The sequence below is a fragment of the Myotis myotis genome, unplaced genomic scaffold (genome assembly GCF_014108235.1).
Source record: "Myotis myotis isolate mMyoMyo1 unplaced genomic scaffold, mMyoMyo1.p scaffold_m19_p_22, whole genome shotgun sequence".
In the NCBI taxonomy this organism is placed as follows: Eukaryota; Metazoa; Chordata; class Mammalia; order Chiroptera; family Vespertilionidae; genus Myotis; species Myotis myotis.
This window is the reverse complement of record NW_023416327.1, coordinates 1510926-1534755: the sequence shown is the minus strand read 5'-3', so window position 1 is coordinate 1534755 and position 23830 is coordinate 1510926. Positions and strand designations below refer to the sequence as shown.

Here is a 23830-nt window from a genome sequence, read left to right as displayed (position 1 = left end):
TGACTTTAGCAGGCAGTTAACTTGGCAGAAATACAACTCCAAACTCTGCCTTCTCTTTTCGTCCTTGCGTGGCGTAGAGGCACCGCACACGGGGCTGATGCAGGCCTCACCGAGTGCTGAGCAGAGTCTGTTCCGTCTGGGGTTTTCCCTTCCTTTCCTGGTACCGTGGCAGCCAAGGGACTGGCGCTGTGTGTTTCCTCAGTGAATATGACTGCGGTTTCCATTCCAGGGGCTGCTCTCCGATCGGGAGCAGGTAGAGGTGCATGGTGGGCTCACCTCGTGCCTCCTCCCTGCAGAGCTGGCCCCTCAGATGCTCCTGTCTGGTGGGTCTCCGTGTCCGTACACAGGGACTGTCTGTGTTTAACCAGGCGCCTCGCTTCCTCCTCAGGATGGCGAGTCCGACAGGAGTTACTCCCCCGGCTGTAAGCAGGAGCCCGGAGGCCCTGGATTGAATAATGCGTTACTTCACACTGTTCCGACTAGTGCAGATTTGGATTATTTTCTCCTAAATAATATTTTAATTAATGCTGTTAAATGCTGCATTAGGTTCTTGGCAGCCACACCCCACCTTGGCATGGGTTCCGCTTGTGGACACGCAGAGCTGTCTGATCCCCCCACTTTCTCGCCAGCTATTGAACCGTCTCCCTTGTCTGCTGGTCATGCGTGTTTCTTTGTGTTTAAAACTGGGCACAGTCCTTTCATTTATCTTCATTAAACTTGGATCTGTGTTCTCTACTAGGAACCTCTTGTAGTAGTTCTGAAAAGCATCATCGCAAATAGTAAGAAGGCCCTGTTTTTTCAAGTAAGGGAAACATTTCATTGTACTCACAAAATAATTTTCCTTTTATCATCAAAAATTTTGAGAAAACATAATATCCAAAAGATTCTGTGAATTTAATTACACTTTTTCTTGTTAATCCTCACCCGACGGTATTTTTCCTATTGATTTTTAGAGAGAGTAGAAGGGAAGAAGGGAGGGTGGGAGAAGAGAGAGAGAGACAGACAGACAGACAGACAGACAGACATCAATGTGAGGCCGGGGATCAAGCCTGCAACCCAGGCGTGTGCCCTTGCCTGGGAATCACACCAGTGACCCTTTGGTGCGCGGGCTGCCTCTTGCCACACTGGCCAGGGCTGGTTACACTTCTAAGTACATTTTTCTTTGATATTCACAGCAGTTTACACTCACATACAGAAGATCATTGAACACGTATATATGGAACATCTCCTGGTATGTTGATGGATTCATGCTCCCTTTAGGAATTCCAACGCAGTGATATGAAACCACCAGTCTATAGCTTATGTTGCAACAAAGACTTCGTTCCTCTCTATTTGTTAATTAACTTTCTATTTGGAAATAATTTCAAACTTACAGAAAGTTGAAAAGCTGTAAGAGTACTGTGTGTGCCTGAAGATTTAGTGATGTGGAGCACCTTTCCATGTGCCTGTTGGCCATCTATCTGTATGTCTTTCCATTTTTAAATAGGGTTATTATTATTATTATTGCTATTCAGTTGTATGAGTTCTATTTTTAAAAAATATATTTTTATTGATTTCAGAGGAGAAACATCAATGATGAGAATCATTGATCGGCTGCCTCCTACACCCCCCCTATTGGGGATCGAGCCTGCAACCTGGGCATGTGCCCTTGACCCTTTAGTCCGAAGGCCGATGCTCTATCCACTGAGCCAAACCGGCTAGGGCTGTATGAGTTCTTTATATATTTTGGATATTAACCCCTTATTGGATATTTGACTTGCAGATACTTTTCTCCCATTCAGTAGGTTGCCCTTTCATTTTGTTGGTTTCCTTTGCTGTGCAAGGGGCGTAGATACCTGGACCAGACTGACAGCTACTGTCAGAGGGGAGGGGCAGTGGATGAAAGACAGTGACAAGATTAACCAAAGAACATATATGCATAACCCATAGACACAGACAAGTCTTGACCTTGGATATTATTAGATAAAGCGGTGATGATAAACATCTTTATTCTTATTTTCAAGGAAATCCCTCTACTAGTACACTACTAGATATATTTGCTGTCTGTTTTTGGTAGACATTCTTTATCAGATTAAAGAAGTTCCCTACGATAGACTGTATGTAATAGTTAAAAAGGGTTAAGGGTTTAGACTTTCCAGCCAGGTTGCCTGAGTCCAGCTCTTAGTGTTACCACTGGCTTCCTGTGTGACCTTGGACAAACCCCTGAACTTCTCTGTACAGTATTGTCACCGTCTAGTGGAGTTGATGGTTGCTGTGGGGCCGGCCGGCGAGGCTCAGGGCTGAGCATCGACCTAGGCACCAGGAGGTCACAGTTCTGTTCCTGGTCAGGGCACGTGCCCGGGTTGTAGGCTCAATCCCCAGTAGGGGGCATGCAGGAGGCAGCCGGTCCATGATTCCATTGATGTTTCTCTCTCTCTCTCCCCCTCTCCCTTCCTGTCTGAAATCAATAAAAAATAGTCACTGTTTTGTTTGGTAGTTATAAAATCTTGCTGAGTTAATATATGTAAAACACTTAAAATTGTGCCCAGCAGTTACTATTACAAATCCTCATTTGCTAAGACATTTTTTTCTTTTGAAATAATGAACAGATACTGCTGAATTCTTTTTTTTTTTAATTCTTTATTTTTTTTTTAATTGCTTAAAGTATTACAAAGGGTATTACATATATGTCCATTTTATCCCCCCGCCCTAGACAGTTCCCTAGCCTCCCCTATCCCCCAGTGTCTTATGTCCATTGGTTATGCTTATATGCATGCATACAAGTCCTTTAGTTGATCTCTTCCCCCTACCTCCTGCCCCCCAACCCTCCCCGGCCTTCCCGCTGCAGTTTGACAATCTGTTTGAGGCAGCTCTGCCTCTGTATCTATTATTGTTCAAAAGTTTATAATGGTCTCTATTATCCATGAATGAGTGAGATCATGTGGTATTTTTCCTTCATTGACTGGCTTATTTCACTTAGCATAATGCTCTCCAGTTCCATCCATGCTGTTGCAAATGGTAAGAATTCCTTCTTTTTTACAGCAGCATCGTATTCCATCGTGTAGATGTACCACAGTTTTCTAACCCATTCATCTACTGATGGGCACTTAGGCTGTTTCCAGATCTTAGCTATGGTGAATTGTGCTGCTATGAACATAGGGGTGCATATATCCTTTCTGATTGGTGTTTCTGGTTTCTTGGGATATATTCCTAGAAGTGGGATCACAGGGTCAAATGGGAGTTCCATTTTCAGTTTTTTGAGGAAACTCCATACTGTCTTCCATAGTGGCTGCACCAGTCTGCATTCCCACCAGCAGTGCATGAGTGTTCCTTTTTCTCCACATCCTCTCCAGCACTTGTCGTTTGTTGATTTGTTGATGATAGCCAGTCTGACAGGTGTGAGATGGTACCTCATTGTTGTTTTGATTTGCATCTTTCAGATGATTAGTGACTTTGAGCATGTTTTCATATGTCTCTTGGCTTTCTGAATGTCCTCTTTTGAAAGGTGTCTATTTAGGTCCTTTGCCCATTTTTTTATTGGATTGTTTATCTTCCTTTTGTTAAGTTGTATGAGTTCCCTATAAATTTTGGAGATTAGGCCCTTATCAGATATGACATTGGCAAATATGTTTTCCCACACAGTGGGTTTTCTTGTTGTTTTGTTGATGGTTTCTTTTGCTGTGCAGAAGCTTTTTATTTTGATGTAGTCCCATTTGTTCATTTTTTCTTTAGTTTCAAGTGCCCTAGGACCTGTATCAGTGAAGAAATTGCTTCGGCATATGTCTGAGATTTTGTTGCCTTTGGATTCTTCTAGAATTTTTATGGTTTCCTGTCGTACATTTAAGTCCATTATCCATTTTGAGTTTATTTTTGTGTATGGTGTAAGTTGGTGGTCTAGTTTCATTTTCTTGCATATATCTGTCCAATTTTCCCAACACCATTTATTGAAGAGACTATCTTGGCTCCATTGTATGTTCTTGCCTCCTTTGTCAAATATTAATTGAGCATATTGGTTCGGGCCGATTTCTGGGCTCTCTATTCTATTCCATTGATCTATATGCCTTTTCTTGTGCCAGTACCAGGCAGTTTTGAGAACAGTGGCTTTGTAATACAACTTGATATCTGGTATTGAGATCCCACCTACTTTGTTCTTTTTCAGGATTGCTGCAGCTATTTGGGGTCTTTTTTTATTCCAGATGAATTTTTGGAGAGTTCGTTCTAGATCTCTGAAGTATGCCGTTGGTATTTTAATGGGAAGTGCGTTGAATTTATAGATTGCTTTGGGTATGGACATTTTAATGATGTTGATTCTACCAATCCATGAACACGGTATGTTCTTCCATCTGTTTATGTCTTCCTCTATATCTTTTTTCAATGTCCTGTAGTTTTCTGAGTAGAGGTCTTTTACCTCTTTAGTTAAGCTTATTCCTAGGTAGCTGATGTCTGATAATGTCATTGGATGTTATTAGCACATTAATATTTGTTGAGCTTAATACAATGTCAGATTTATGCCATGATTAGAATTAGAATGGCTTTTAAGCCTTGGCCAGTGGCAGTTCCCCGTTTACATTTGTTTCTGGATTGCCTGCAGAGACTGTTGCTGACTTCACCTTCCTAACCATTAGGCGAGAAGCATGTTGCAGTCATTATAGAATCTGTTATCTATTGCCAGGGAAATGGGTTTTTGCATTCAGTGCATCTTCTTTGTGGTAGTAGGTTGCTTTGTCTACATTTTGGTGTTACACTAACAGATCAGGGTCCATTTATAATTCTGATAGTAAGCGAAAAGTTACTAGATGAAGAAGCAATTTTGGGAGAATTTATCAACACAAGAAATTTTGATTCTGGGGCTCTTTTTGAAAACTCACTAATGTGAGAAAGTCTGTGTAGGAACAAACTTTATAGAGTTATTTGTATACAGCTGGGACTGCTGTTCTGTCCAGCTAAAAAGCTGCAGATTGAGTGTCCTTTTCATACTGCATTATCCAGCTTGGCTTTTAACTCCCAGAGAACTGTGTTCACAAATTGATGCTTTATTCCTTTGGGTTTGGTATAGAAGCATTAAATTGTACTAAAATATTCATATGTGAGTGCATTTAGCTGAAAGCAATTGCTGTTCTAGTCCCAAGAGGACCAAGAGCAATTCTGTGTGGACTGGCGTCCACCAGCACCTGAGCACGGAGCTGCTTAGAGGCCGTCGCGTGGCGGGCGGTCAGTCCTGCAGTGCAGCCCGGAGGGACCAGGAGAGGCTGCAGAGTGTATACACGGGGGTCTGGATGCATAAACCGGTTGTGCAGGAGTTAAACACGTATTTGCTAACAATTAGTTGTATCTTTGACTTCTGATTTTATCTTTGGTTCATTTTTGTTAGACTGATTTATCTAAACATTTATTCCAGAGGACTATATCACTAAAATTTTCATACAATATTATTGTATATATAAAGTTAAAATTTGTAAGTTTGGAGAGTTTATTGAATTCTTTTTACATATAGAGTAACTTTGAAAGCATTCCACTGATACGATATATTGACCTATCTTGTCAGTCCAATTTAACAGCTGACATGAAAATCAGTAAGAGTAGACAGAAAATCTTTGTTGTAGCTCTCTTGGTGTGGTAACTTGAAAGGAATAGAATTATTCTAAATTTTTATTCTTATTCTAACTGAATTTTTGGTTCATATTAAAACTAATTTACTTTCTCATGAATAGCTTCAGATATAAACATGCACATGAATGTCAGAGAACATAGACATGCACCAGAAGGCAGTGTTTATTCAATGGATAACTGACATTTAGCATATGTAATCCCACCCCTTAGTTCATTTTAAGGTCCAAGATATGAGTACTAACATCTTGTACAAAAGAATATTTTAATAACTTAATGAAATTCTTACAACTCTAGAAGGTGCTAAAAGGAAATCTTTCTGTAACTTAGGCTTAACTTCACAAATCTGCTTGGCTTTTTTCCCCCCATAAACTTTCTTTTTTAGACAGCTTTAGAGTTACAGAAAAATTGCAAAGATAGGACAGAGAATTCACGTAGATCCTGTAGTACCTTTTCCCCCTTATTGTTGTTGTCAATATTTTTAAACATTATAGTAATTAAATTTTATAATTGGCAAAAACATGAGAGTCTAGAATTAAGTTTTTTAAAGATGCAGAATTGGCCCTAGCTGGCTTGGCTCAGTGGATAGAGCGTCAGCCTGCGGACTGAAGGGTCACGGGTTCAATTCCGGTCAAGGGCATATGCCTGGATGGTGAGCTCGATCCCCAGTGTGGGGTGTGCAGGAGGCAGCCGATCAATGATTCTCTCTCATCATTGATATTTCTATCTCTCCCTCTCCCTTCCTCTCTGAAATCAATAAAAATATATTTTAAAAAAAAAGATGGAGAATTGTGTGTTTTCTGACAGGGTGATAACTTTCTAATGACTTTTTGATTGTTGTGAAATCTAACAAAATATGCCATTTAGTCATTTTTAAGTATACAATTCAGTGGCAGTAATAACAGTCACAGTGTTGTGCAACCATCATCACTATACCCAAAATTTTTCATGGTCCCAAACAGAGAAACTCCATACGCATTGAACAGTAGCTCCTCCCTCCCACCCCAGCCCCTGGTCCTCCCTGGTCATCCCCGTATGTCTCTGTGATTTTGCCTGTGCTGGTGGGTATTTCATAAAAGTGGAATCCTACATTATCTGTCCTTTCGTGACTGTCTATTCCATTTAGCGTGTTTTCAGATTTCATCTGTATTATAGTGTGTGTAAGAACTTTATTCCTTTTTATGGCTGAAAAATGTCTGAATAATATTCCGTAAACATTTTTTTATTCATTTATTTGTTGACGGACATTTGGATTGTTTTGTTTTCACCTTTTAACCATTGTCAATAATGCTGCTGTAAACATTCACATACAAGTATCTGTTTGAGTCCCTGTTTTCGGTTCTTTAGGTTCTACACCGAGGAGTGGGGTTGCTGGGCCAGATAGTAATTCTATATTTAGCTTTTTGTTGTTGTTAATCCTCATCCGAGGATATTTTTTCCGTTGATTTTTAGAGAGTGGAAGGGAGGGGGAGAGAGAGAGAAACTTCTCTGTGAGAGACACATGGATTGGTTGCCTCCCGCATGTGCCCCGACCAGAGCCAGCAATTGAGCCTGCAACCGAGGTACCTGCCCTTGACCAGAATCGAACCTGCGCCCCTTCAGTCTGCGGGCTGACGCTCTAACCACTGAGCAAAATTGGCTAGGGCTGTGGTTAGCTTTTTGAGGAACCTCCAAACTGTTTTTCTCAGGTTATTTTGTAGCTTTCATGAGCTCCTTGGCATAAAAGTTACCATAATTTTATTTTATCTTATTATTTATTTCTTTATTTTAAAGATATTTTTGTTGATTTCAGAGAGGAAGGGAGAGGAATAGAGAGATAGAAACATCAAAGATGAGAGAGAATTACTGATCGGCTGCCTTCTGCACGCCTACTAGGGATCGAGCCCGCAACCTGGGCATGTGCCCTTGGCCGGAACTGAACCTGGGACCCTTCAGTCCCCAGGCCGACGCTCTATCCACTGAGCCAAGCCAGCTAGGGCTTATCGTAATTTTAGACTAAACATCAAGAAAGGCTGTGCTTAAGCAGTGGCCTACTTTTCCTAGTAATTTTTGGAAAGTAGCAGCAAGGGGAGTGAAGAGAGTAGTACTTGGGAGCCTGTTCTGGTGAGCTGTTCCTGGGGCTTCGGTTTTTTTCTCATTGATAAGTAGAGATTGCTTAGATGACCTTAGAGTTCCTCACTGCGCCAGTATTCTTGACTGGTCTATACAATTCAGCATGTTCTGACTGACTTGGGAAACCTTAATGATAAAATACTTGATAGTCAAACTTTTTATTTAACCTGCTGAAATGCAAAGCTTTGCACTAGATTGGTTATATATCTAAGTACTTTGGTGTCATTTACCCAAATATTTCAATATAAATTAATCTGAATAATTTCAACAAGGCATCTAATAGCATACTTGGCTTCCTCACATTCTCAGTAAACTTGGGGAGTGTTTTCCCACACTGAAAATGTGTGAAATAATGTAGAAGCTCAAGTTAATACTAGGCACTTAATTGCAAAATAGTTCAATATTAAATTTATACTTTACTATAAAAAATTCTCTGAAGAAAAACCTTATTTCAGGTCCTGTGCATCCTATGTACTCAAAACCCATCATTTAAAAACAGTACTAAAAGGTTAAGAGCTGAAACTTCACTTTTTCTGAGTTACAGTTAAACTTTTCCAATTGTGAGCCACAGTATAGTTAATGTCCTTATTTTTTAAAAAAAAAAATTTTTTAACTTTGTATTTGAGCAACTGGGTTATTCGTTTACATTTTGTACAAAATAGTGGAGTACATGCTGACGCATCTGCTGTGGTGTATGAACTGCCGTCTGCTCTGGGCGTGTCCCCTCCAGGGAGTTGGAGGAAGGCACCCACTTGGCTCCTCTTGGGGAAAGAGGATCCGGCAGGAGAACATGGAGACGCTCATTTCCAAGGCTGGGGTTAGGGTTCCAAATATGTTTGACTGAATTCAGGGCTCACATCCTCTGTCCAATGAGCACACGCCTGGGAAGCTCCGTCCATGTGAAGCCTCCAGAGGCTGGGCGAGGACCGCTGCCCCCTCCTGAGTGTCTGCCGCCTTTGCTCTGACTTCCCGTTAGGAGTCATTGGGAGCCAGATATTGACGACATTGAAAGCCAGGTCCGAGTGTTGTTTTATCTGGAACTATTAGCTAGTTTTCAGTACAGGTACGTAAATTAAAACAAGCATCAACAACAGTAAGCAGTAATTTCCAAGTCTTGCCTCTTCTGGGTCCGTCTCCTTGACGGCCTTGCTGCTGGTGCGCGTGGGGGGCCTGGCTGAGAAGTGTTCTGTTGAGAGTGATTGGCAGAGAGCTGCAGGGTGAAGCGTGTGTCCCTACTCAGCACAGGAGCCCAGAGATAAAGTACCAGCTGGTTCTGAGTAACGGGGGACAGAATCCGGTGGAAGCTAGAACCGATGCTACTTTTTACATATAAACCCAAGTTAGCTGTTCATCTCATCTGGCTTCAGAGATTTACCTCTAGATAAACGTATACTAGAGTTTTAATAGACTAGTGACTTCAATTAAAGCTGCCAGTACTGTCACAATACGAGCTATTGTGGGATAGTAGAGAAAGTACTGAATTTAAAAAACTTGGGTTAAGAATCCTGCCTTTTACTATGTGGATAGATCCTTAGACAACTCACTCACCCTGCCCGAGGCTGTGCTTTCTCGTCTGTAAATGGGAATATTATCCGTTCCTTTGGGTGATTGTCATGCATACAGAGCACAGTGTGGCTGCTGGCATCCCCGCGACGGCTGTGACTGTGGTGGCGAGTGTGCGTCCTGAGTGCTGTCCTCGCCGGGAGCCTTGTTTGATGGATGGGACGTCCTCTGAGCTCCAAACCCAAGTGGGGGTCAGGTCCCTTTGTGTGACGCTCAGTTTAGCCATCGCCCTGCCCGGGAGTTTGTGGCACAGGAGGGCGCTCTTTGGGGAAAGAGCCACCGATCACTGTGCTTCGCATTTGGGGGTCTCGTCCAAAAAGAGAAGGGACTTAAACACATTTGGCAAATGTAAGATAATTTGGCCTTTAAGTGAGCAGCAAGATGAACTACAGCAACATTAATGCGCAGGAGACTTGCCGTAATTAGAAAGTACAGTTAGGTTAATCTACTCCTCAAAAAGACATTCGTTATTTGCTGTAATAAACTCCCTTTAACTCCTAACCCGGCAGTTGTCCTGTGGGTGTGTGCCATGTTTTAGCTGGAACAGTTGCTGTTGAAGGTTATGCCTCTGTAGTCTTTGGAGTAAGGAAGGTGGAGAGAGAGCTTGCCATGTTGTAAAACTGTTGTCCAGTCTGAGACAGTGATAGGTATTGTTTTTGAGAACGTAACGTTGGATCTCTGAACTTTAGTTGGAATTGCTTATGATGTTTTTTTAAATTTTCATCTTCGAAGAAATGTAGTTTTTTATATTCCTTCCCCAACTCTGTCTAGAAATGGAGGCTGTTGGTAGAAAAGAAATTTTAAACCTGATTTTCAGAGATGAAGCAGTATTGGCCTGGCCTTTGTGCTCTGGCAGATCCAGAGTTAACCACTCCACTCAAATTCATGTGTCATGTAAACAAAAAACTAAATGTTTAAATTTTTCTACTTTGTTTACAGTAAAGCAGATTGAAGTTTCTGCAGGCAGAATACTGTCCCAATTCCAGAAAGAGTCAGTGTATGAGTTTATATCATAAACTTGTCCAATTTTTACCTCTTACATATTTTATACAACCAATTTAATGTCTTGATAATGTGTATCTGGGATACGTATCCCTGTACAAAGATTGTGTTTGAATTTTATAAAGAAATTCACCCCACATTCAACCACCACTGTCTAGGAAGTTGGGCAGAAATAATAACTTTATAGCTCACCTTAAAAAAATGCAAAAAAGGCCCTAGCGGGTGTGGCTCAGTGGATAGAGCGTAGGCCTGTGGACTGAAGGGTCCCGGGTTCGATTCTGGTCCAGGGCACATGCCCTGGTTGTGGGCTAGATCCCCAGTGAGGGGCGTGCAGGAGGCAGCCAATCAATGATTCTCTCTCATCATTGATGTTTCTGTTTCTATCTCTCTCTCCCTCGCTCTCTGAAATAAATTTTAAAGTATATATATTTTTTAAATTCAAAAAAGGAACCAACAGGAATCAATGACATTTTTCCAGTACATTATCCCAGGAGAACTATGTCACTGTAAAAAGAAATTTCTTTGAGAGACTAATAGTTGAAACTACTCAAGTGAAGTGGAATTCATATGATCGGTGGCTGTCATATTATAACTTTTAGTTTAAAGGTCTGGTGATGATTAGGTAATGCTGGCAGCACCTATAGCCTCTGTAGCCTATTGTGAGCACTTCACGTGCGTGGTGGTTTGATAATCGCACACTCCCATTAGCTGCGCGTGTTTACCTCCATTTCACAATGAGGTGAACCCTTGAGAGGTTAAGTAACTCCCAAGAACACAGATGGTAAGTGGAAGAGTCAGGACCTGAACCTTCTCTCTCTCACCTTATTTATTTAGTTACTAGAGGCCCGATGCACCAATTTGTGCACCCGTGGGGTCCCTGGGCCGGGCCTGCGGGGATCGGGGAGACCGGCTCTCCGACATCCCCCGAGGGGTCCCGGAGTGCGAGAGGGCGGGTCTCGGGTGACGCACTCGGAGTCGGCTCCCTCCTCTCTGGTTCTGAGTGCGTCACCCGGGAACTGCAGCTGCCAAGTGACTGTAGCTCGGCAGCTCCTGCATTGAGTGTCTGTCCCCTGGTGGCCAGTGCGCGTCGTTGCTACCCGTCTGATGGTCACGTAGGCTTTTATATAGATAGATACTAGTGACTGAACAAATGGTTTCTTACACTTGCTCATTTTCAACTTTCTTGAGCTGAGATCTCAGCTCACTAATTTTCTGTCATCCTAAGTATTACTGTTAAGTGCACCCCACATTTTCTGTTACGTGGTCATCCTCCTTTATCCAGAGTGTACATTCCAGGACCCCCATGTGGTGCCAAACCCTCTATATATGGGACAGAAGTAGGTTTACAGCTGTTCATATGGAAAGTAATCCTGTCCTATCCTATGTAATAAAAGGCTAATATGCAGATCGACCGAGCGTCAGAATGACCGGTCACTCTGACGTGCACTGACCACCAGGGGGCAGACGCTCAATGCAGGAGCTGCCCCCTGGTGGTCAGTGCGCTCCCACAGGGGAAGCACCGCTCAGCCAGGAGCTCTGAGCCGGGCTCACAGCTGGCGAGTGCAGCGGCCGTGGCAAGGATGTCCGACTGCTGGGGAGCAGGCCTAAGCCATCAGTCAGACATCCCCTGAGGGCTCCCGGACTGCGAGAGGGCGCAGGCCGAGCTGAGGGACCCCCACCCGCACCCCCAGTGAACAAATTTCGTGCACTGGGCCTCTCGTAATTAATGTAATACAAGAGTAAACTCTGTGTCCTGGCTGTCTCGGTTGGGGTGTTGTCCCGTACACCAAAAAGGTTATGGGTTTGATCCCCGGTCGTGGTGCATACAGAGGCAACCAATCGATGTTTTTTTCTGTCTTCCCTCCTCTTCTCTCTAAAATCAATAAATACATCCTCAGATGAAGATACAAATAGTAATAAATAACTGTGTTTCATGTACTCACAACTGTAAACCTACCTTTGCCCCACCCTGTACACTGTTTTTTCCCCTGTACATACATTCCTATGATAAAATTGATAAATTAGGCACAGTAAGAAATTAGTAAATGAATCCCTTCATTCACTTGAAATATACGGTATTAGGGTAGGAATTGAGTCAGTTACCTTATAAAGAGAACTCTACAAGTGGAGTTCTTATTAATACTGAGAAAAAACTGGTAAGTGGCTTCTGAGATGAGAACTTCACTTGAACAGATCAGTGTGTGTGGTTGTCCAACATTACATCATCTGAAGATGTTTTGGAAGCAGCGTGAGGTTTCATCACGGCACTCAGCGCGTGTGAATTAAGGTGATGAAGGGACTAAGCGGCTCGGCTTTCCAGTTACAAAGTAAGGAAGTTACGGGGTGTAAAGTGTGGTCACTGATACACAGTGACTGTGGTGATGGAGGTGAGCAGGGTTGCCGTGTCGACCACATTGTGAGGCACGGAGATGTGGAGTCACGGTGTTGCACACCTGAAGCTGATGTAATATCGTATGTCAGCTACACTAATTTTTAAAATCTGGAAAAACTTGTTCATTTCTGGAATTTTTCATTTAATGTTTTCGGACTGCAGTTGCTCATTTGTAACCGAAACTGTGCAAGGGGGACCGCTGTGCTCTCTTTTTTTGGTATTTTGTTCCAGGTATTTAAAATTTTTAATTTATTAATTCAGATTATTTAGGTGCTCCCCCCCCCCTTTTTTGATAAGTGTGAGATTTTTTTTTGTTGTTTTTTTTTAAATATATTTTATTGATTTTTTACAGAGAGGAAGGGAGAGAGATACAGTTAGAAACATCGATGAGAGAGAAACATCGGTCAGCTGCCTCCTGCACATCTCCTATTGGGGATGTGCCTGCAACCCAGGTACATGCCCTTGACCGGAATCGAACCTGGGACCTCTCAGTCCGCAGGCCGACGCTCTATCCACTGAGCCACACCGGTTTCGGCAAGAAGTGTGAGTTTTTAAGGATATATTTTTTTCAGGTTCTTCTAGAGTTTTAAGAAAAAACACAACCTACTAGAGAAAAAAACTTGATGGTTTCTTTTCAGAGTGTGCGTGTGCTGTATTGAACCGGGAGTGCTCAGCTGCTTGTGGTTCTCTGTGATGGGCCCGATGCCCTGCGACTGCGACTGCGTGGTCAGTCCTGCTGCGCCTGTTCTCAGAGTTTAACACCCCGTGGCCGGTCTTGTTCTGACCAGCACAGGCCCCGCAGGCACCTGCAGAGCTGACCCGAAGGCTCCTCCCCGCTCCTGTCCAGCACGTTCCCATCAGGATGTGGTGGTCTGAGCAGGAATTCATTAAAGTTAGCTTCACCTGCTTTTTCCTTTGCTGAGGCTGACGGGACAGTGGAATTGAATATGCGGCTCACGTTACCCTGCACGTCCTCCGGACTCATCAGCGGGGTGGGCAGAGGTCACATGTGCAGGTGGACGGCCGCTTGCCCTTGCCTCCGCCCGGCCCCCGGCGGGCAGGTCCTCACACGGCCAGGGCGGAGCTGGAGGGAAGCGAGGACTCTCCTGAAGGACGCGCCCAGGCCACGTCGCCTGTCAGAGGACACTGCCCGTGGCTCCGCCGTTGGTGGATTTCTCTGACAAGCGTGTCAGACCCGCGGCCACATGCCTGCTCTGCAGGACTCACGCTTCAGTCCAGGCATCTGCCTGCTTCTCAGCCACGTGGGCTTGTCCTCAGCCTGGGCCAGTGGAACCGGCTTGTGAAAGCTTCTTGGCCCGAAGGACTGTGGCAGCAGCACGGCCGGGACCGGCTGCACACGTGGGTCCTGCGGGCAGAGGTGACGAGCGGGTGTCGGCTCCCTGCCTCTCGGCCTTCGTGCTTCCCAGGGCCAGGGCCGCGCAAGAGGCCTGCGCTCCCTCACACACTAGTGTTTCCTGAACTGTTCATGGGTTGTTACCCTCTTATTGAGCCCTTGTGGTGAGCCTGTGAGCGTGAGCGAGTTGTCTTTTCCCACCTGGAAGGCAAGGACGATGTGGACACAGGAAAGTCGCAGCGAGCATTGCTTCTCAGCTCTCCCTCGTATGGGCGCTTGGGAAGGGCAGTGCTGGCACCACGGGGTTCTGGCTGCCCGGCAAGTCTGCTGGTCACACAGCTCGTCTGAATGAATCGGGAAAGGACCCCATTCTCAAGTGGCTTTACTGCCATCTGTTGGGAAATGACTGTCACAAAAATGAAGATGTGCAGTGACTGATGGGAATCACGCTTCCCTCCAGGGCCCTTCCGTGTCCACGCCGCCCAGCTCGCACGGGGCTCCGCGGCCACCTGTGCGCTGAGGGGACCGCACCTTAACTCACGTGGCCGCGGGGTCTGGAAGCTGGGCTCTAAGCTACAGACAAGCCTCACAGAAACCTGTGAAGAGGGTTCGCATAACTGAGGTTTTTCAGACCAGCAAGCTGGGCCCAGAGGCTAGAGAATGGCCCACCCTCACCTGTCTGTCAGGGGCTGGGCTGGGGTTGACACTGGGCAGCGAGATTCCAGAGCCTGGCTCGTAGCCACAGGGCAGTGCTCTTACAGCCCCTGACGTGGCAGCTCCGTCTCAGCCCCTGTTCTGTGGGCGAGTCTGCAGCTACAGTCTGTCCAGTTTTGACAGAGGAGGAGGGATTTGTGCCTTTTTCTGCCGGCCCTTGTTTGCAATGAGGTGCTGTCTTATTTCGCAGAGTAACCCTGTCCTCTGCTGGCTGAGCTTCACTCCTCCCACCGTCCTGTTCTCCAGTTGAGTGGCCGGCTGTGCTGCTGCAGCTGTTGGTTGGCCTGGGCTCGCCCTCTGGGTTCCCTCCCTCCCGGGCCGCTGGGGCTCCAATCTCACCAGGACCCGCCTTCCTCTGTGCCTGCTCCCTTCCTCCTCTCACCACTCTTTGGCCCTTAAGTGCTGTTCTCCCCTCAACACGCCTCTCATGGTCTCTCCACGTTCTCTTCCTCACTCACTATCTGGTTTAGAGGAAAGTGCCTCTGGGCAGGGTGGCCTTGGTCCACATAGAGTTCTCCTGGCCTCCTGTGGGGGTTTGGTAGTAGTGGTGGTGATAGTGGTGGTTTTTTATCGACGTGCAGAAACGCCCCTGAGCCAGGGAAGGCAGCCGACAACATCCTCTACCAGTGACTGCAGCCTTTCTGCCTGAGCCACCGACCTCAGGAAGCAGCCAGGACCCCAGGCTCAGCTCGGCCGTTGTTCTCGTGCTTTTATTCATTCAGAAACCCTTGTCTGCAGGACAGTCGGGGAGGTCCTGTGGCCGCGTGGGCCTGTCCGCCTGTCTGTGCTGCTGGTGAGAAGGCGGGAAGGCCCGGAGCCACCTGTCTGGGTTGGTTTGGCCCAGAGTCTGTTACTTCCTCCGGGACATGGTGAACGTCAACAAACAGCATTCACTTCTGGGGGTTCAAAGAAAATTGCATTTATATTACATGTATATGGACATTGACTGTTGGAATGAAGCAACAATGTTATTAGTATGTTATGATGCACATGGAGAGGCTTTTAAAAAATACGTTTTTATTGATTTCAGAGAGGAAGGGACAGAAACATCAGTGATGAGAGAGAATCATTGATTGGCTGCTCCCCGTACACCCCCTACTGGGGATCAAGCCCACAACCCGGGCATGTGCCCTTGACCAGAATCGAACCCGGGACCCTTCAGCCTGCAGGCTGATGCTCTATCCACTGAGCCAAACAGCTAGGGCTGGCGAGGCTTTGAAGCCTTGTTGAGTCTAATGTGGACGTGTGTGTCGGAAGGACTCGCAGAACTGTGACCCGTTCCGATGCTGCTTTGCGAGTGTGCTAGGAGAGGGCTAGTGCGACAGTGTCTTTACAGTAGAACTTGTTGGCCTGGGTTGTCCTGCATGTGAGATTTAGTAAGTGTATTTTGATTAACAATTTAATGAATGTCCTTTTATATAACATAAATACATATTAATGATACGGCCTCTCTTCTTTCAGGAACTGTATATTGCTGTGGGAATATCTGGAGCCATCCAACATTTAGCTGGGATGAAAGACAGCAAGGTAATGACACAACAGTAGTGCTGCTAAGTGGATAAACTTTCCTATTTATAAAATTGATCTCACAGTGCGTGGAGTTCAACCGTTCATGTAGGCCTGGGGCCTGAGGATGTAGGGGGGCAGTGCTGTGCCTGGAAAAGGCCTGACCCCGCGTCCAGCTCCAGCGCTAGTGACCTCGGCATGTCCCGTGTGCACTCAGCTCCTGGCCTGCCCAGGGCAGTGTGGAGGTCCCTTTCAGCTCTGAGTCTGTGGATGGAAAACGGGTGAAAACAGCTCATTCTCTGCCTGCTTCCCTAAGAGCCCCCCATACATAGAAAGGCCCCCCTTCTCGGGTTGTTGCTAAAGGGTGACGGCACGTGTGAGTTGGAGTCTTAATGCTGCAGCAGTTTTAAAAATCCAGCGCACAGAGCGAAAACTGAATTCCACTTGCTGTGTGGACATGTCTGGAAGTCCTGTTCAACGGCTCTGTGAGCGTCTCTCTTGGACATGTCTGGAAGTCCTGTGCTCCTGCGCAACGGCTCTGTGAGCGTCTCAGAACACGGCACACGGAGCCACGCATAACACTGTGCAGTTCGAATGATGAACTTAGTCTGTCATGAAGTCAGAGATGCTTCTGACACCCCTGCTTTTATCCATTCAGATGGAAGCTTGATATAAAAGGTAATAAAACTTTTAACAGGTTTAACTTTTGCCGTGAAAGGATACATGCACTACCTTCTGTAACCTCTAAATGAATTGCCTCAAAACCAGTCAGATTTTACAGTCGGATGGCAGGTTCTTCACTGAGTTCTGAAAACAGCAGTGCCAACACGGAAAACGTTATTGCTGCATTAGAGGGAAAAAACACTCCAAAACCAGCAACCGTAACACATATTTTTAGCTGGGCCAGTTCAGACATACCCAGAATCCTGCTTCTCGAAAATAAAAGACTGCCCGCCAAGATGACCCTGGTGAAAGTGCTTGCTGCAGGCCAGCAGGGCTGGATTGGGTGAGAGATGGACTAGACCAGATAGTACACGCCCAAGCAAAAAGGGAGCAGCCCACAGGAATAAACCGGAGCCAAGACTTCGTCTGTCCACGCAGTCGGCAAATGTTTACTCAGCACGTACTTGCACTGCATGCTGGGGAAGCCTAGCTGAGAAAGACACAGCCCCTGTCATCACTGTCTGGTGTGGGAGACACAACAGTCTGGCTGTCCTTTTGGTTAAGCTCTGAAACAGGACTTCGGAGTGATTGGCTTAAATCCGATGGCTGCTTTCATAAATCTGATAGCTGCAGTTTGAAAGAGCATTGTGATTTAGTTGAAAGAATATGAGATGTGTTATTATATCAAGCAAATCAGTGTAATGAAAGCACTTTTGAACAGTATGCATATTGATATGGTTGAATACAATCTGCTTTTAAAACTCTGTAAGGAGGAAGAGCACGGATTTTTAAGGACATAAAAAGAAAGCTCTAGGAGAAACTAAGATGGCGGCATAGGGAAACACCGAAATTGCTGCCTCCTACAACAACTTCAAAACACAATAAAAAGACAAAACGGACATCATCCAGAACTTGCAGGAAGGCTGGCGGAGTGGAAATTCTACAATAGAAGGAAAGAGAAAAGCACACTGAGACTCAGAGGAGCTGCGGAAGTAAAGTACAAAGGTACGGAGGCTCGAGTGCACAGAAAGGGGCTGGTACCTGAGGGCCCGGCTGTCTGTTTGAATCGGGAGGGAGTCACAAGCTCCCGACTGCTCTGAACTCCGGTTCCGGGAAGTCTCTGGGGACCCAGGACTCATACGGGAGAAACTGGACTGTCTGGCAGCGAGCAGAAATCGGAACTCGAGGGCGGCTTACCCTCAGAGGTGCTTGCAGCATTTAAATTATCAGGACACTGAGACTCGCGCGGCCCCTTAGGGCAGGGCTGAGGATCTGCCATAGTTCCTTGCTCCGCCCTTTGATTCCCTGAGACCCTGCCCCACCCAGGCTGCAGCAGAGGCTTTTGCATATGAATGCCCTGGCCCTTTGCAACCTGAAAATTACCTAACAAACTGCAGCTGGGCCACAGACCCAGAACTTCCAAGAGAAGGCCCAAGACCCCACAGCAGCTTGCATTGCTTCACAGCTGGGCCTCGTCAGGGCACCTCCAAAATCCAAAAAAGGAAGGGGAATCTGCAGTTCTCTTCATAGCTCCTGCTGGGTAACCTCCAAGAGCCAGTGTACCCAGTGGTCAGAGGGGGACCATCTGGATTACAACTCCTCAGATCCATAAGGGACACACCCAGGGGGCAGACTCAGTGAGCACCAAAGCCCCACTGAAGCAAGTCTTGCCCCAGAAGGGTGTCTTCAGCACAGAAGTTCTCCCACTGCAGACACAGCTGATTCTCACTGCCAGTTGGCCTGGAGGTCAACTCCTCCCAGTGATCCTACAACAATCAAGGCATAACTACAACAAGACTGTGCACAAAGCCCACTAGGGGGTGCACCAAGAGTGTCCACCTCAGGTAACGGGGGAGGCTGAGCCACTGGGCCCTACAGGACACCTAGCACACAAAACCACTCTACCAACACAGGGAAGCATAAAAAATGCGGAGACAAAGGAACAGGTCACAAATGGCAGAAATGGAGGAAAGCAAACGACTGGATATAGAGTTCAAAACCACATTTATAAGGTTTTTCAAGAATTTTATGGAAACCGCTGATAAATTTAGTGAGACCCTCCATAAATCTAGTGAGACCCTCGAGGATATGAAAAAGGACCAACTAGAAATTAAGCATACACTGACTGAAATAAAGAATAATATACAGAGATCCAACAGCAGACCAGAGGATCCCAAGAATCAAGTCAAAGATTTGAAATACAAAGAAACAAAAAATACCCAACCGAAAAAGAAAAAAGATTCCAAAAATATGAAGATAGTGTAAGGAGCCTCTGGGACAGCTTCAAGCGTACCAACATCAGAATTATAGGGGTGCCAGAAGATGAGAGAGAGCAAGATATTGAAAACCTATTTGAAGAAATAATGACAGAAAACTTCCCCCACCTAGTGAAAGAAATAGACTTACAAGTCCAGGAAGCGCAGAGAACCCCAAACAAAAGGAACCCAAAGAGGACCACACCAAGACACATCATAATTAAAATGCCAAGAGCAAAAGACAAAGAGAGAATCTTAAAAGCAGCAAGAGAAAGAAACTCAGTTACCTACAAGGGAGCACCCATACGACTGTCAGCTGATTTCTCAACAGAAACTTTGCAGGCCAGAATAGAGTGGCAAGAAATACTCAAAGTGATGAATGCCAAGAACCTACAACCAAGATTACTTTATCCAGCAAAGCTATCATTCAGAACTGAAGGTCAGATAAAGAGCTTCACAGATAAGGAAAAGCTAAAGGAGTTCATCACCACCAAACCAGTATTATATGAAATGCTGAAAGGTATTCTTTAAGAAGAGGAAGAAGAAAAAGGAACTCTTACCATTTGCCACAGCATGGATGGAACTGGAGAGCGGATAAATACCACATGATCTCACTCATTTGTGGAATATAATGAACAACATAAACTGATGAACAAGGACTGATCCAGAGACGGAGAGGCATTGATTGGACTGTCGGGACTTGGAGGGAAGGTAGGGGAGGGTGGGGGTAAGGGGGAAAGATCAACCAAAGGACTTATATGCAAGCATATAGGCCTAACCAGTGGACATGGACAACGGGGGGGTGGGGGGGGTGAGGGCATGAGCGGGGGGTGGGGTGGGTAGGGGGTAAGGTGGGGATAAGGACACATATGTAATATCTTAATCAATAAAAAATATATTTAAGCTCTAGGCCAGTGACGGCGAACCTTTCGAGCTCGGCGTGTCAGCATTTTGAAAAACCCTAACTTAACTCTGGTGCTGTGTCACATATAGAAATTTTTTGATCTTTGCAACCATAGTAAAACAGAGACTTACATTTTTGATATTTATTTTATATATTTAAATGCCATTTAAAAAGAAAAATTAACCAAAAAAATGAGTTCGCGTGTCACCTCTGACACATGTGTCATAGGTTCGCCATCACTGCTCTAGGGTGTAAGCAAGGTTTTATCATAATTACTAGTATGTATAGTTGATAATTCAGGAATATTCTTTTAGTAATCTAAAAAACTAACCAGCCCAAATATTTTTCTTAAATATTTCTGTGGTTCCTTGCCCACAGTTTGGTGCTATTTCTTTAAAAGTAACTTTGAGCCCCAGCTGGTGTGGCTCAGTGGATAGAGCGTGGGCCTGTCGACTGAAGGGTCCCGGATTCGATTCCAGTCAAGGGCACATGCTCAGGTTATGGGCTCAGTCCCCGGTGTGGGCCGTGCAGGAGGCAGCTGATCCATGGTTCTCTCTCTCTCCCTCTCCCTTCCTCTCTGAAATCAATTTTAAAAATATTTTTTAAAAAGTAACCTTGCTATCGAGGGATGGAAAAGCTCTCAGATGATGAAACTGTCAGATGCTTAGCAAGGGTCTCCAGGAAAATGGTGACCCAGCGTTCACTGCACACACCTCTGCCAGTCGCCGGGAACCAGGCTCCCTGTGCCCAGAAGAGACGCCTCCACCCAGATCGGAGCCTGCGGCTCGGACGGTCTGTCCGCGTGACTTTGAGGCTCAGAGGGGACCCTTGTTTACTGTCTCTGACCCCTGTCGTTCCTGTGGCCTGTTCCTCCGGCCGTAGTTTCCTGGACTAACTGAGCTGCAGGCTCCGGTCCTGGGAGATGCTGCCCTCGCTCTGCGGGCTCCCCCGGGCTGGGAGTGACAGTCGTGTGGCCTGTGTGTTAAGTCGGACTGTGAAAGTCCTGCCCGTTTGTCAGTGGGGAAGGGAACATAGAACTACCCATGTACGTGGTCTGTTTTCTTGACAAAGACCAAACTTCTCGTTTCTGTTTCACAGACAATTGTGGCAATTAACAAAGACCCCGAGGCCCCCATTTTCCAAGTGGCAGATTATGGAATAGTCGCCGATCTGTTCAAGGTAGGCTGGCGCTGCGCGTGGTGGCTGTCGTCTCTCCTGTCGCCCCGAGCACCTCTGAGTCGATCAGGGAGGAAGCTGGTATACGGAGACATGGTGTGTGCGTGCATCTGTGTGTCTGTGTGTGTGTGTGTGTGTATATTAATATATGGACATAATTTTGAGCTACTTCAGGTGAAGTTGTCCTAATAAATACATGGTGTTTACCTAGAGCGTGATACTTCTCCCTCTAAGGGGTCTGTATTGTCTTTAAAATATCCACCTGGCTCTTGGCATCTCATCAACCTGGACTCCTATTTGGCAGGTACTGTGCGGACAGTCACATCAGCCTCCGGGGAACCTGCCCCCGCTTCTGGCACCCTCCCCTCAGAAGCCCTCCCCTTTGTCTCTACAAGCAAAATGCATTCACCTCCATTTGTCTGTGTCCCTGAGAGTTGTGATTTGGGGAAATTACTCCGCAAGTTGTTAACACAACTACTGCCGGCTCCTGATTCTGTCCTTTCATCACTGCCTTCCTAGCTCACCAGCTGCTACAGGCGGGAGGGCAGCACCAGGGCATCTCACATAAAAGGACCACATCTCGGACGTGCCCGTCACATTGCGTCCTCAGCTGATCAGAGTGAAGGTCACATCGGTGGTGATTACGGCAGTTCTGACCGAGGAGTAGACATGGTGACTTAGTGAATGTATTCACTGGGGCCACACTCTGTCTTTTAAAAATCAGATATTTAAAGGAATAACAACATTTAAAAAAAAATCTCAAACATTGTGAATGAAAATTAGCATTATCTATTTTGGATTAAGATCTTATAGAAAATAACTCAATAGCTGTGTTAAAAAAAAACACACCTTTTTTTAGATTAAATTTTTCATGAAAAACAGGCTAGAGCTCAACTTTTTCTAAAGGAAACATGAATTTGGTTTAGAACACATAGTTGTTAAAAACCTTACAGAAGGTCCTCCTGCCCCAAAAAGGGTTGAGGGGGTTTCTCTCTCTCCGCCATCTATGTCTCTTTTTGTTCGGTCAGCCTTACACTCCCTGGCACAGCACACCCTGCATGTCCTGTGAGTGGCTGGCCCGCGCTCGCGGCCCATCCTCCGAGGAGAGGGGGAGGGGGTGCCAGCACTTGCTGCCCGAGCTGACGCCCCAGCTCCCTGCCGGCTCCCTGCCGGCTCCGCGGGAAACAGGGCCTTTCCATGGGCTGCAGACAAAGCCACGTTCAGGAGAAACGTGTCGACAATCTCGATGAATTTTGTACGAGCACATTGTTTCCGCCCAATGGGAGTAGCTCTGCTAAATAATTGAGAGGCGCACTCACCAGGGGTGCAGCGGGCATGTCTGCGCTACGGTGGTGGGTCGCTTGGCAGCCAGGGTGAGGATATTCACACCGTCCCCCTGCAGGTCCCACATGGGCAGCTCCACACTGAAAGTCCCGGTGCAGCCAGTGAACTGGGAAGACTCAGGGTCAGTAAATAGCCCTCTCAGCCTGGGCCTGCCCCTCACTGTGCCCTCCCCGTGCCCTCACTGTCCTGCGGACCAGCACCGTGGTGGCAGGAGGCCTCGGTGCTAATAGCGATGGTTCAGTGGTCAGCGTGCCTCGGAGCACGGCAGTGCTTGTGAGATGAACGATGAGCAAATGGACAGACAGGAGGAAAGGTTGAGGAGGTTGGCAGAGGCATGACTGAGCGAGACTTGGTGTGGCCTTTGAAGGGAAGGCAGGCGTGCAGTGGGGCGGGGAGAATGCCGGGAGCTGGTACTCGGCACAGACAGGAGACGCTGGACTTGTGTTTTGTGCGGGGCCTTTCTGAGGGCTGTGATGTGTCAGAAAGCTCCTAGGCAGTGAGTGGGCTCTTGGCCCTGCAGCCCTGTGTCAGGGTCTCTCCACGGCGGGAGGAGAGGCTGGAGGAAGGAGGGAGGCACCTGGGCACAGGAGGGCTTCACACTTCCTGTGGCCTCTGAGGGCTTCCTGAGGAGTGGTGACCAGTCACAGTGGCCTCAAGTGGCCTAATTACTCTTTTTCTTAATTTGCAGGTAGTTCCTGAAATGACTGAGCTATTAAAGAAAAAATGAGTCATGATCATGTGTTCAGAAGAAAAATTATGAGTATTCCACTGAAATTACAGTCGCGGCTATTATAACAATCGCTGGAAAGCTGCATTTCATAACTCGAGGGGAAATTCTAACAGGTGCCAGAACGCTTTCTTATGGGGGTTTTATGTTTCTTTTTAACTGTGGTTCCAAACAATTATTTTTGAAATTTTCTAATTCTGTAATAAAATATAATAAAGTCTTTCCACAGCTTTAAACTACTACCAGAAATATCCTCGCTTCGTAAAGAGAGAGAGAAAATTGAAGAAAGGTAGTAAAAATTCATTTTTTTTTTCTTTGCCTGGTTCATCGAGGTCTCTGTCTGTGAACGTGAATGTTGCCGCCATCCTAGTCCCCTGACCTCGTTGCTAAGAGAGGGGACAGACGGGCAGATTCGGAGTTAAGAAGGCAGGGCCACACCGCGTGGTGGTTATCTTAAAGATGCCTCTGTCTTCAGAAAGTCATGGCGCCCTGACTTCCACCTGGTCCTGCGGAATGTGCTTGCCGGCTGAAG

General features: G+C 46.1%; 1 protein-coding gene across 1 annotated transcript in view; it reads left to right on the top strand.

Annotated features, from left to right (window-relative positions):
• Nucleotides 1–23538, top strand: part of ETFA (electron transfer flavoprotein subunit alpha) — a 42720-nt gene extending 19182 nt beyond the window's left edge. Inside the window, exons 10-12 of the mRNA XM_036355397.1 lie at nt 16185–16250; nt 21150–21230; nt 23260–23538. Coding sequence (XP_036211290.1) covers nt 16185–16250; nt 21150–21230; nt 23260–23298 — 186 coding nt within the window. The 3' untranslated portion in view covers nt 23299–23538. The remainder of the gene's footprint in view (nt 1–16184; nt 16251–21149; nt 21231–23259) is intronic.
• The last annotated feature ends 292 nt before the right edge of the window (nt 23539–23830 follow it).